The sequence below is a fragment of the Drosophila santomea genome, chromosome 3R (assembly GCF_016746245.2).
Source record: "Drosophila santomea strain STO CAGO 1482 chromosome 3R, Prin_Dsan_1.1, whole genome shotgun sequence".
Taxonomy (NCBI): domain Eukaryota; kingdom Metazoa; phylum Arthropoda; class Insecta; order Diptera; family Drosophilidae; genus Drosophila; species Drosophila santomea.
This window is the reverse complement of record NC_053019.2, coordinates 22,950,801-22,963,921: the sequence shown is the minus strand read 5'-3', so window position 1 is coordinate 22,963,921 and position 13,121 is coordinate 22,950,801. Positions and strand designations below refer to the sequence as shown.

The window sequence follows — 13,121 nt, the reverse complement described above, 5'->3', positions numbered from 1 at the left end:
TGTGTGCGGGTTTTTGGCCCGCTCGCTAATTGTGCGTGTGTGTGTGCTTTGGGCCAGAAGCGCCTTATCGAGCGTCCGCCGAGCGAGTGTCAGGTCTCAACTGAAAGTAGCTTATCGTATATGCCCCAGCTGACCCCTTTGGCGCTTCGCCGCTGATAATTATATAAATTAAATGCCAGCCCGACCCTTCTGGAATTACAAACATGGCCAAATGGCCACCCAGCCACCCAACAGCCACCCAGCCACCTGGTAACCTGGCAAGTAAGTCGTGGTAACTCAATCGAAATGTCAAAGTCGCATGGGCTGGCTGCACAAAGCAAGTGGCAAGTGGCAAGTGCATAAATAAATTCCACTTTAAGCGCCAGGTGAAATAACAGCAATATGGCAATCTGTGACAAACACTCGCGGTGGTTTTTAGCAATTGAGCGATATGGTGGTGCAACATTGCAAGGCGGTGGTGCAATGCCACATCCATACCCACACCCACACCCACATCCACACCTACACCCATTCCCATTCCCAATCGCAGTACCAAGTAACTGTAACTCGAGCTTAGCAGCTCATGAATATCGTGCTCATGCAAACGGGTAACGAGCTGTCAGAGATTAAGTTGCAAGCGTTATTTTTTATTATATTTAGCGGATGGAGAGGGGGCGGGGGGAGTGGCAACTGGGCGGGCAGATAAGGGGCAAAACACAGCGAGGGCAACAGGAAAAGGAAAAACGCAAGAAAAAGCAACATTTTGCATATGGTTAAGGGGTCGCCTGTTGGTCAGGGGTTTTGCGAGGGGGGGAGGGCTTTTAGGGGGGGTATTGCCAACCAGCCAAGGCAAAAATCGTTTTGACCAGCTCACTGGCACAAACAAACAAGGCGGCGTGCAAAAAAAAAAGGACCCTCTCTTTTGGAACAGGCGGAAGGCAGATGAGAAAGCGCAGCAAGCCGAAACGAACGCTTTTTGCCGCAGCACCGATCGGCGGGGGATTGGGATGCAGCTGGGCGTACTTGAGGCGGGTCAGCGCTATCCACCCACCATCCACTACCACCACCCACTCAACCCTGAGGACACAGTTGCAAGCGAATTTATGCGCTTTGTTAAACAGCAACAGCAGTAGCAGCAGCAGCAGCAGCGGCGGCAAAAGAAAAAATATGGCAAAACGAGAAACAAGCAATTCCCGCGTTGCCTTCGATGGCCAAAGGGGGCGTGGTGGCAGTGGGGAGGAGATAGAGAGGTATAGGTCTGCATAAATAACACTGTGCGAACCCCGCTCCACCCACCACCCATTTGCTATATACTATACAAATGAAAATCGTGTTTGCTTTGGGTGTAAAGTGGCATGTGTAGTGGTGGACGGACGATGCCCCAGAAAGCAGGCAACATTTTTGCTTCGCTGCTGCTCCTTGTGATTTACAACAAAACAAATATGCTGGCAGGAGCAGAGGCAGGAGCTGGAGCTGGAGCAGGAGCTAGAGGTGGAGTCACGGATTACCCTCACCTTGGCACTCGGCCCTGTCTCTCTCTCTTTTGGTGACTGACTGACTGATTTACAAGGCTGCAAGTTGAGATTGCATGGCGCTGGGTAAATAAAATAAACGCCCGAGGGCGTAGATGGTAGATGGTAGATGGTGGCCAAAAGGGGGTCAGTGGATTCGCATTTCGCATTTCGTGTCTTGGGCTGCCTCGAAATGCAATTCCCGTTTTCGCATTTCGCGAAATAATTAAAAGTTAAGGAAAACGACTCGCCGGCGGGCCATCAGATGCAGGTTGCCAGTTGCCAGTTGCCAGAGCGAAGTAAGGGACGACAACACGGCATCAACTGCTGGTTAATCAGGACAGGAGCAGCAGCAGCAGCATCTTGGGTCAACTAAGTTGCTGCGGGGCGGGCAGTTGCATTTTAAAGTTCAGCTCAGCTGCGGGTGTCAAGGCTGCAGCTGAAAAAGAAATGCCCCAAAGCCCGGAAGTTGCATGCTCTCGATAACTTTGGTCGTTCCGCCCTTTGTTTGCCCACATGCACCGACATGGGGCATCAACATGGGGCACCTACATGGGGCACTTCTACATGGGCACCGACATGGGTGGAGATCGGTGAATTTATCAACGGAAATCATAAATAAAAGCCAGCCGCATATTTCATGTGGCTCCGCAAAATAAAAAACACAAAAAAAAGGCGAAAAAAAAGACACGGCACACAGCCCGCACATGCGACATATTCTTTTATCTCTTTTAATTTACAATCACGCTCATTGCGAGTTTTAATTGTTGCATAAACGAAGCAGACGGTGGCAGGACAACAGGATAAGGACAGGACACGGCTTGCGCTGCCACTTTATGGCTGCCGTTTTCGTAACCAGACTTCGTCTGCCTGCCGCTTTCTTTGATTATCAACTGCAATCAGCTTGGTGGCGGCACAAAAAGGATGTCGGCAGTGGCAGAAGTGGCAGGAGTGGCAGAAGGGGCAGAAGTGGCAGGATGCGGAGGTGCCACTGCGGATGCGTCGGCACAGAACCGAATAATGTGTGAGAAATGTGCCGGCATTGCTTTTAAAATTAATTTCACCTTGTCTTTTATATCACGCTGCACTGCCTTAAATGTTTGCCTTTCACTTGGGAGTTTTTCAATATTATACTTTCATAAAGTCCCTATTAATATGCACTAAATGTGGCGTTTAAATCCCTACATAAAAGTTACTTTCACTTAGACAATTAAACAACACAAGTGCGAGTTTCAAATGTTGTCGGAAATTAAATTTTGCCAAAGTACGCTTTTAATCCAGCTGCTTGCAAACAATGGCAGCTAACTTTCGAAACATTTTACACACATTTGCAGCAATTTCACAAATGTTATTCACAGTTGCAGCACAAAAAACCAAACACAATAATAACGACTTATTCTAGCAGGAAACGGAATCGGCTGGGATATGCTGGGCCACAAAATTGAGTTATTCTTTTCGAGAAAATTGTTATATGTGATATGTTTGTGCTGTGTGGCCATTGGCCATTCGGAAAAGTAAAGAAGATTATTGGCTCAGCAGCGCAGAGCGCTGAAATTAAGTGGAACGGGAAATGCAGCTCTGACATCAGCAGCCATTTCTCATAAACGGAAATCGGCGAGGAGGTGGAAAAACGGGGGCCTTCGGGGGAATTCCAAGGATTCGAAAGGATCCAAAGGAAACGATACGGTTGAAAGTGGGGGGGGGTTTGGGTTCAGCTTCTTCTTGGCATGAAATTTATGTTTTCCTGCCATAAGTGGCACGGCGTGGCGAAACGGAGCCAGTTCGGAAAGGGAGGCGTTGCCCGAATTTGTGGATGTGGTCAATGTGCTTGACAAATTGGTTATTGTTATGGTTTTTGCGGGTTCTGGCCCCACCACAGAAGGACACTGCTGGACTCCCGTTCAGTCTATAATGCCGGGCGCTAAATATGTCTGCTCATTATTTTTTTTCGGCTACGTGTGGGCGAAGTGGGCCTCCGGGCACTTGACAAAAAAAGGAAATGTCGCGCAAATGCGGCCTCGTTAATTGTTTTGATTAATGAACGGTCGCAGGACCTCACGTTTTTCAGTGGGTGGATTGCGGGTGGGTTGCGCAAGTGGAAAGCCCGAGATTCGAGTGGGATTACCCGTCCTTCTTCCACTTTTTCAGTTGCATGTGCGCCGCCACATTCTCGACTCCCGATTCTCAACTCTCGACCCCTTTGGCGACCTGAATCGTTTGGGGCTCAAAGCGCAGGTCGTTGGTTTATTCGGCCCGCTGTTTATTCGATTTTGTCGTGCACTGAATTCCCTTAATTTGCACTTCTTTCCTGCCACCCAAACCCAAAGCCAAACCATAGCGAAACCATAGCCACCCACAGCCACGCCCAGCTGCTCAGCCTGCTGCTTTATTTACTTTTCTGATTTTTCAATTAATTTAATGCAGCAGTTTGGCGCTTGTTGCATTCGCTTTGCTTGCGTGCCTCAGTTGCCTTTGCCGCGCTGCGGCATGCACGCACTCACTCACTGCGGCTGTAATTAGAAAATTGTGGCACTTTGTTAGCCGCGGTCCACATTCTATTGGAGGGCCAAGTGTGCAATTTGCGCAACTTTTAAATTAAGCCATTTGCCAGGAAATCCGGCAAGTTAAAGTAGATTGACCAACTAAGCAAGATTCTGCACTAAACATCTTGCTATTTAAAGGGTGTTACAAAATTTATTTGCTCTTAGTATATAGTACTACAGCCTGTAATATGCGGCGATGCTAAACAACGTTTCTAATCTATCCCACTTGGCATTTTCTGAGATTTCCGAGACTTTTCCCGGCCATCAATCACTTGGCCGAGACAAAATCCAGGAAAATTAAAGTGAGCAACGGCAATGAGATAGAATTAAGTATTAAAACGTAAGCCCAGCACGGGAATCTCTCTGGAAGTGGAAGGCGGAGTGCGGAGTGTACCACGGACCACGGAGCATGGAGCTTGGAGCATGGAGCATGGAGCATGGAGCACGGAGAAGTTAATGCCACTTCAGCTGGCAGCTGCCTGACAACGTCCAGATACCACGATGGTGACGGCGAAGGCGACGGCGACGACGTTGCATGCATGCCATGTGCCGGACTTGCAGGTTCTCTCTGTGTGACAACAAGGGCTTGACAGCCGGGCAGTTGGACACACAGTCACCCGGAGTCTCTCTCTCCGGCTGACCCGGACTCGTACTCGGATCCGGTCGAGGAGCAGCTTGGAGTAGCAGGAGCAGCAAGGACCAGCAAGGAGCAGCAGGAGCAGCTGAAAGCCAGCTAAGTAAGCGCCCCTCGCTGGATGTGCACTAATTGCGGCCGCTGGCCAGCATGTTAAAATGAAAAGGATTTCCATCAACAATTGGCCAGCGAAGTGGGCTCACCAGGGCAAACAATGGCCACTGCGATCTTTGCTGCAAATGGGTTAGGCATTTTAACTTATGATGGATTATGGCTTCAGCCGTGTGTGCAAAGCTGGCGCCGCAGTTGGACTTCTTTCAGCAGCTCCTGCCAGAGTCCTGCGAGGGTCCTGGCTGGGTCCTGGCAGCGTTATGGCAACGCTGAAAGCCGGCCACAATGTCCCGCATAATAATGCGATTGGCGAGAAGTAGACCATGACTGGAGCACGGCCCGATGATGCAGTGGGTAGCAGCATGCAGCTATCCACAGTCACAGAGCCACTGGTCGAGATGCTAGCTGCTCCCTCTCATACTTTGCTGCCGGAAGGCGAACACATGCTGCCACAGGAGGACCTCGCTTCAATGTGTGGATGCATGGGTGGCAATGGGTGGCAATGGGTGGCAATGGGTGGCAGTGGGTGGCAATAGATGGCAATGGGTGGCTGAGTGGATGAGTGGGCGGTGGGCGGTGGGCAACAAGTGAGCGAGTAAGTGAGTGCGCTCCTCTCGGCAAGGACAAACCAAAGTCAAATGCCTGGCCACAAAAATTGAAAAACGGTGTGGGAAATGTTGACATGGGAGACATGAGAGAAACCAAACTGAAAGAAAATTATGTAGATTACGTTATTGTACATGGGAAATCCTTGTAGAACACACAATTGCACACATACATATATACATATATATATATATATGGATATATATGTGGCCAGTGAGCAACAGTGTGCAATAGAATCGAACAATTGGCAACTGGAGGAGGCGAATCCGTGGGTGTGCAACTTGGACTTGGTGGATTCCCGCTTGGGGAATGAAAAGGGTGTCTCCCCAAGCAACTGTTCGATGTAGCAGTCCAAAACGACAACTTCGTTGACGCTTTCTCCACGGGAATCGCCCTCGGAAAGAGACATATAAAACGCGCTTATTAGGTGCAACGATGCGACTGCATGTTACCTATTAAATCATGGTTTGGGTTTCAGCGATTAATCACATTCATGTTGTGCATCGAAGAGAATAACTATATGTAATATAAAGGCATTTTGAGATACTTTAAGCAGGATTACTGAGCAGCCATACAATTGGGAATCCATTCAATGTATAGTCCCTCCTATTGTCTTCATTTGCATGCCCTACAAAATACATGTGCCCGAATACAATATACCCTCGCAAGCAGCCAGTAGCGGGTATGAAAAGAAACAGTGAACGGAGTTGTAAGCGGGGTAAACATATAAAATCGGACAGGGATTCCAGATGGACGATAGGCGAGGCGGTCCGAAGGGGCAAGCTTGTCCTGCCAGGATTCGCAGTGGCTGCCTCAATTGTGGACATGCCACAGAGCTCACAAGGATGCTTACATGTAAAATCACTGAAAAATTCCGCAGCAACAGCACTGAACAGAACTGAACTGAAGAGAACAGAAAACGGATGGGAAAGCCAAACGAATGAATGAACAGGGAAAACACAATTTAGCAGAAACAAACAAACAAACAAGCAAAATTCAGCGGGCACCAAAGGCGATGCCAGTGGCAGCGGTAGCCGGTTTCCCTCAGTTTTTTCTTTTTTTTTTTGTGTTACTCTTACTCTTACTTTTATTTTGCATTTTGTACGTTTTTTTCATTGAGCAGACATTAAGAAAAAATAACAAAAAGTCAACAGCAAGCATTCTGTGCTGCATAATAGCAGCAACAGCATTGGCGTCAGTGGCAAGGATACTCTACGCCAACAAAAGAAACCAACAAATCCATGCAAATCGGATTTTCTGATTTGGTTGCCTGCCGGTTGTGCCCCCCACACACCCATACCCACTCACAACCATCCACGGCCACACCCCCGTATTTCCTTTTTTTTGGTGTCCCTGGCGCCAAACAAACTTGCTATTTGTTGTACTGCCACTGCTGCCTCGTTTTTTACAATTCTTTTTGCTGCATTTGACTTTAGTTTCAGTTGCCCCTCAGCTGCTATTTGCTTTGGCATTCAGCTCTGGCAACAATTGCAGCCAAGGCACAGCTCGTTAGCGCTTCAGCTTCTGATTCAGCTCCTCCTGGTGGTGATGCTGCTCCTTCTGCTCCTGGAGCAGTCCTTCTGCCGCCGATGGAGCTACTACCTCCGCCATTACTAATACTACTATTGCTGCTGCTGATGGCCAGTCATTCTCTGGGGTCGCATTAGCTGCACATCAATACGTATGGGGTTTGGGTGTTGTTAGGCGTATTTATAAATGATATTACGTATACGTAGCAGCGATGTCCCAATTTGGGCAGCAAACAAAGAGCTGGACCGCTGGATTCGACGACAACTGCTCCCTGGCAGCAACAATGTTATGAATAAGAAGGGCTGGCAACAAAGAAGTCCATTCAGGCAAGGAATCGAATGACTATTCAGAGATGGCTTATTTTCCCCCTTCATTAACGAACATTGAGCAGACGAGCATTGCTCTGAATTCAAAGGACGTTGCGATTGTGTCCTCTCCTCAATGCAAGGAATCCCTTTTTTGGGCATGTACTTCGTTGTCAAGCTTATTAATTACCTACGCTATCGTGGCCAACTCCGTATAGTTGTCAGTTGTCGATGTTGCCAAATTCAGTTACTGAGATTGATTTGAATTCGCTTTGCAAACTTTCATCGGTTTCAGCAGCTTCCGATGAAAAGAGGTGATGACAGGCAGCACTCAGATAGCGGACAGCATCCTGGTTGGCTTAGACGTGAAGGCTGCTGTCACAAACTCCTGACGGCATCCTGCGCAGAGGCCACGCCCCTGCTTCACGCCCTCCGCCCCACTGCATTATGAATTAAAAACGCTGCCAAGTTGCGGCATATAAATGGCCATGTCAACGGCGCTGTGGCAGCCTATTAAGTGCTTTTCGCCTTCATTGTTTTCAGCCAACTCGCCTTTTCTTTTCCACGTTTTTTTTCTCGCTTTTTTTCGCTCTTTTTTTTTTTTTTGTTTTGAGTGGCACTTGTTACACGCACAGGCCGTCTGGCTGGCAAGTGGGTGGTTGTATGGGTGGTTCTGGGTTAGCCGTCTGTTGCAAAATGGATTTAGCACTTTTTATGGCAGCCTTTTGTTTTGCTACTCGCTTTTATTGCGCTGTTTTGTTCGTTGATGCGGCGCGCCTAAAAGCATGCAAATGCCAATCGCTAAACGCATTACAGGCGTCTTAGACCCCGCTTAGCAAACTTGGTAAGCTGGCAAACTGGCAAGCGAATTAAGCTTTTAAAAATTTAAGTTAATTTGCAAAGGTTGCCTGCGCTCAAACGCAAAACTGGAATCACCAGAATTTCCCCCAAGCAGCCGGCGTATCCGGCGCAGGCACTTGAGGAACAAACGTGGCAAGCCCATTTGGCGACGACGCCATCATCATCATCGCGGGCTTAATTACAGCCAACCCCGCTTTGTCTCGACCAAGAGACCAAGGCAGCCAATGCAGCCAAGGAGACCAAGGAGACCAAGGAGCAGGAGAAGGAACATACGTGACCCACTTCCGGTGGCACAAAGGGGATAAGGATACGGATACGGATACGGAGCAGACTGTGCAAAAGCGAAAGGCAGGTGTGAAGGCTGCTTGAGTGAGAGTTGTCATGACATTTGTTTTTTTCCCGCCTCGCCTTCATTATGCAGCTGCGAGTGTAGGAGCCTCCGAATGGTGGCACACAGGCCACACAAGTTGGCCTTATTTCGCCTGCTTTTAAATCTTGGCTTATTTTTAGCATAATAAATATCGTATGCAAATATGTATGCGACGCTGTGAGTGTGTCTTTGTTGCAGCAGCAGCAGCAGCAGCAGCAGTGTGTCGTCTGTGTGCAATGCGTCTGTGATATTTCAAAGTGTGCCTGTGTGTCTGTGTTGCACGTTGCACGTTGCACGCTGCAGGTTGCACCTTTCCCCATTCCCATTCCCAACCTGCAACTGCTGCTGCTGCTGCTGTTGCCGCTTGTCGCATTCAACTAGCCCGGTCGAGGCGAGGCTCCGGGGCAAGAACGTACGATAAATACAAGCAGCGTCGAGTGGCGTTCGTGTTGTTGCCATAATGCATTAGAAGCGGTAAAGGACTTTATGTAAACATGTCGCACACACGCAGCAGCAGCAGCAGCAGCAGCAGCAGGCCTATGGATCCGCATCCGCATCTGCGTGTGTTTGGATACAGGAGGTGGATATGGGAGGATAGGGGGATAGGAGGAGGCCTCGGCACCGGGACAACAAGTAGCTCATAACGTGAAAACAGCAGCCAAACGACAACAGGAAGTAGAACGGGCACGACTACGGCAACGAGAATGGCATTGAGAACAGCACCCAGAACCAGAACCAGAACGAGGAGCACAACCAAACAGTGCACTGGAAAATAAAATAAAATGTTGCATTAAATGAATCTGAACCAAAATCAAAAGATACAAGTTCTAGTTAAGCAGAGGTTTATCAGGCTATCTCTTGGTTGCAAACTTCAAGATTCACATGGATAAGTTTTAAGGACTACTGCACTCCTTTCTTTACCCATCTTTCGTGCTAAATTATAAGCACCTAGAAGGGATTCCTTTCACACTTTCGTTTCTTTCAGTGCACCGAAATGCAGGAACCGGCTAAACGACAGCCCCAGCAGGCAGAAGACTCGTGTTCGGGGCCGAAAACAATGGCCGGAAATGAGGTGCACACACGCACATGGGCGCATTCATACGTACGTGTGGAAGATGCGGTGACTTGTTTTGGGCTTTTGTCCTGGCCCCTGCACTCTCTCCGCTCCCCCTCTTTCCCCACCCCGCTCTTATTCACTTTCGATTTGGGCCAGGAGGAGAAGCAGCCGCTGGGGGGAGTAAGACATTTTGGGTCGCCAGTTTTTTGCGGTAATTTCATGCCATTTGCACCTTGCAATTTCCCCCGGTTGGAATTTGTTCTCTTTATTCCCGCTTTGGTGCAAATTATATATATTTATTTTCAGGGCTATTTCGCAAATGCAGCGATACTAATACTAATGCCCTGCGGCACTTGTGCTTTGATCCCGGCCAGCCGGCTTTTCATTAGCCGGCTAAACTTTTCAATTCGCCCCACAGAAGGCACACACTTTGAACTCTCCTCGGACTTGGAATAGGTAAGCAAAGGATATAATATGCTGTGATGCTGTGTGATGTGTGTAGAACATATCGCCGAAGCTGTTGATGGACACACAATGCTGCTGGGACGCATGTGTGTGATTCGGATCGCATTTAAAATACCGTTATGTCTGTCTGTCAAATTTTCCATTTAAAGTTTTTCCTGGAGCTGCCAGCAGAGCTTGTGTAACCATTGCTACTCCAATCTGGCACTCGAGTGGCTGTGGATGTGGATGTGGATGCTGGGAGGCGGTACGAAAACTTTTCCATTTTCATTTCCATTCCATCATGTGGGACGGATGGACGGAATGGGTGTGAGTGTAGATGTGGATGGTGGGATGGTGGGATGGCTGGGTCGTCATCTCTGCCGGCTCACTTAAATGTCTACACAGCCATCACGGAGCAACATACAAAAGGTGAGCCGGCTGCATTGGGCTATGACAACTGGATGGAGTAAATAAAATAAACCAAGTTTGCATTTACGCAACGAGCTCCCCGCCAGCTGAATCTTTGCATCCTTGCAACCTGGCATCCTTGCATCCTTGCATCTCTCTATCTGAAACTGATTCAGAAACTGCGTTTGCAGCTGTAACTGCAACTGCATCTGTGTTTATTCTGCAACGTCTCCAAGGAGGCAAGTAAAGGGTGCTTGATGAGCATCATCGTTCTGCGGAGGGCAATCCACTTTGCAGCGGCACAAGTGGAAAAATACATTCTGAATAGGGAAGGGGGAGGAGCAGCATAAATTATGAGAAAACACAGAAAAGGTTGAAGCCTCGGGTGTACATTTATATGGTAATATAGACTTTATTTATAGTTTTTGAAAAATTTTACAAAATAATCAAATATACATACACATACGGTTTCTAGTCACATATACATTCAATACCGAAAATGTTCTGGTGTGGGGTTAGCATTATAATTACTTTAAAGTAGATTTGGTATTTCTTGTTGCATTTAACAAAATCAGATAACTATAACTAAGCTGTAAATTACACATACAAGTAACGGCTCGATTGCTATATCAGGTGTATATATATACTGAGTACCGACTTCATCATCCTCCTCCTAATCATCATCATCATCATCATTTAGCTAACTTATCGATGGGCTCCAGTCGCCGGACCAAAGCAACTTTTGAGTGGGAATCGGTTGGGGGAATTGGGAAGTTTATAAGTGGGGAGAAGTTTGGGGATTTAACGTTTATCTGTGGCGTTTTGTTATATTAATTGTATCGCTTGTTGCACATCCATTTACATTTACATTAACACAAATTATATTTCACTGTAATTCACTTTTCGCTTTGTAATTACACATATGGCTCTATGCTAAGTTTTTTTTTTTTGTTTGTATTCGGTTATTTAACCACCTCATTTAATGCTAGAAAAGCTGAATGCGTATCTTGTATGTGGCTGAGTTTTATAATTAATTAAATTTTACTTTCCTATACATTTATTTATATGTAGGCGTCATCATTGTCGTTAATCTCATTACAATATTCACTTAACTTCTAGTTCATACGTGTCTCATTCGACTTAGATGACTGCATCTAAGCTGTAATTTCTGCCTGGTCTTCTGTTCTTCTGTTCTTCTGGTCTTTGGTTTTCGATTGCCAAAATGGATAATTCAAGGGTGCCGGAAAACCAAACGAGAAAGGTGCCATTTGCGTTCTGAAGCAACAATACGAGTATCGAGTATCGAACTGTAAGTACATGTATATCATGAGATTTCGAATGACTGCGGTGCACTATATTTACATAAAACAACCTTGGCCACACCCATTGTTCGGTGTACGAGATTAAGCCCGGCAAGTTCGGGAATTAATTTATATATATATTTATAATTATTACTGTTTGCGATACACTGTATTATTTAGCTATAGCACTGCTTCACCCAATCAATCATATTTATTTACACTTACGCACTAATTGTAATCCAATAGCCATGTGGAAGCTTCTATGCGCTGCCATTTTTGTGTGTAGATTAATTTACATACCAAATCAATAGGTCTGTTGACTAATTTAATTGCATTTATGCGGTCAATTAAGCTACTTAGCGCTACATACATACAAATTGCAAAAAGCTAGAAAACTCTCTCTGCTGTCTGCTGTAAGCCATTCAAATGCACTGCGTCTCAAATCGAATGTTGCAAATTATTTAGGGTTCTGAATTCTGAATTTGACTAAAATGCATGTGGTGTGGCGTGCAGTGGCAGTGCCATATCCGATAACTAGTTTATGCATTTATGGATTAATTAAATGAACTATCCGCATAATGCTACAAAGTACTCCACTCCACACACCATCTCTTTAAACTCGAGTACGTTACGTTACTAGTTATAGTTTAAATGTGTTTCTTCGCTCGTCGAGTGACTTTCTTCCTTCTTTGGTGCAGTTTATACCTAGGAGTATGCAATAAAATCTATGTACAGTGGGTTCTTTTTTTTTCTTTCTTATTTTTGAGTGCTGGAATGGTCGGCAAATGTGGGTGTAGTGTGAATGTATGGGCTTTATGGGTCCTAGTTTGAACAGTTGCATGCTCTTTTACATTGATTGTTACATGTGTAATGTATGGTTCCGTTTTGCGTTTCTTGATTAATTCACTAAAACTTGCTTGAGAAATTCGAATCGAACAATGAGAAATGCTTATGCCTATATAAACGACTAGAGTGTTGTGCAGGACAGCGATATCCTTGGGTATCCTTTGGTATCCTTGGGTATCCAATCTCCTTTCGGCTGTCCCAGATCAATGTCAATCGATTCGCTTTACTGTGCTATTGGCGGTGAAAATTCGTAACTCAGGTCGAATTAGAATTGAAAAGCAATTAGGCCACGAGAAGGCTCAGAGCCAAAGTGGCGGAACTCAGGGCCAGAAGGCCCAGTTTCTGTCGGTTGATGGCGCTGCTGCCGTAGAAGGTGACGCTCAGATCTCTCATCTCGTTATCTGCAATAAAGATGGATTGCATTCGCTTTTATTAATCCACTCGGAAAGGCATCGAAAAGAAATGGTACATAGAAATCCATATCGCAATATCGCAATATCGCACACGAATGTGTGCATTTCCATATTCATTGCTCTATATATGGTCGTAAAATAAATTGGTCGAGCATGCAAGTCAACAGATTGAAATGTACTCAATGGCTATGGATATGTGGAT

At 46.4% G+C, this 13,121-nt stretch overlaps 1 protein-coding gene across 2 annotated transcripts in view; it reads right to left on the bottom strand.

Annotated features, from left to right (window-relative positions):
* Positions 1 to 10,763: 10,763 nt before the first annotated feature.
* LOC120452470 (leucine-rich repeats and immunoglobulin-like domains protein 1) overlaps positions 10,764 to 13,121 on the bottom strand; it is a 128,876-nt gene continuing 126,518 nt past the window's right edge. For both annotated transcript variants that reach the window (XM_039636707.1, XM_039636708.1), the window contains one exon: positions 10,764 to 12,907. In XM_039636707.1, coding sequence (XP_039492641.1) covers positions 12,789 to 12,907 — 119 coding nt within the window. In that variant the 3' untranslated portion in view covers positions 10,764 to 12,788. The remainder of the gene's footprint in view (positions 12,908 to 13,121) is intronic.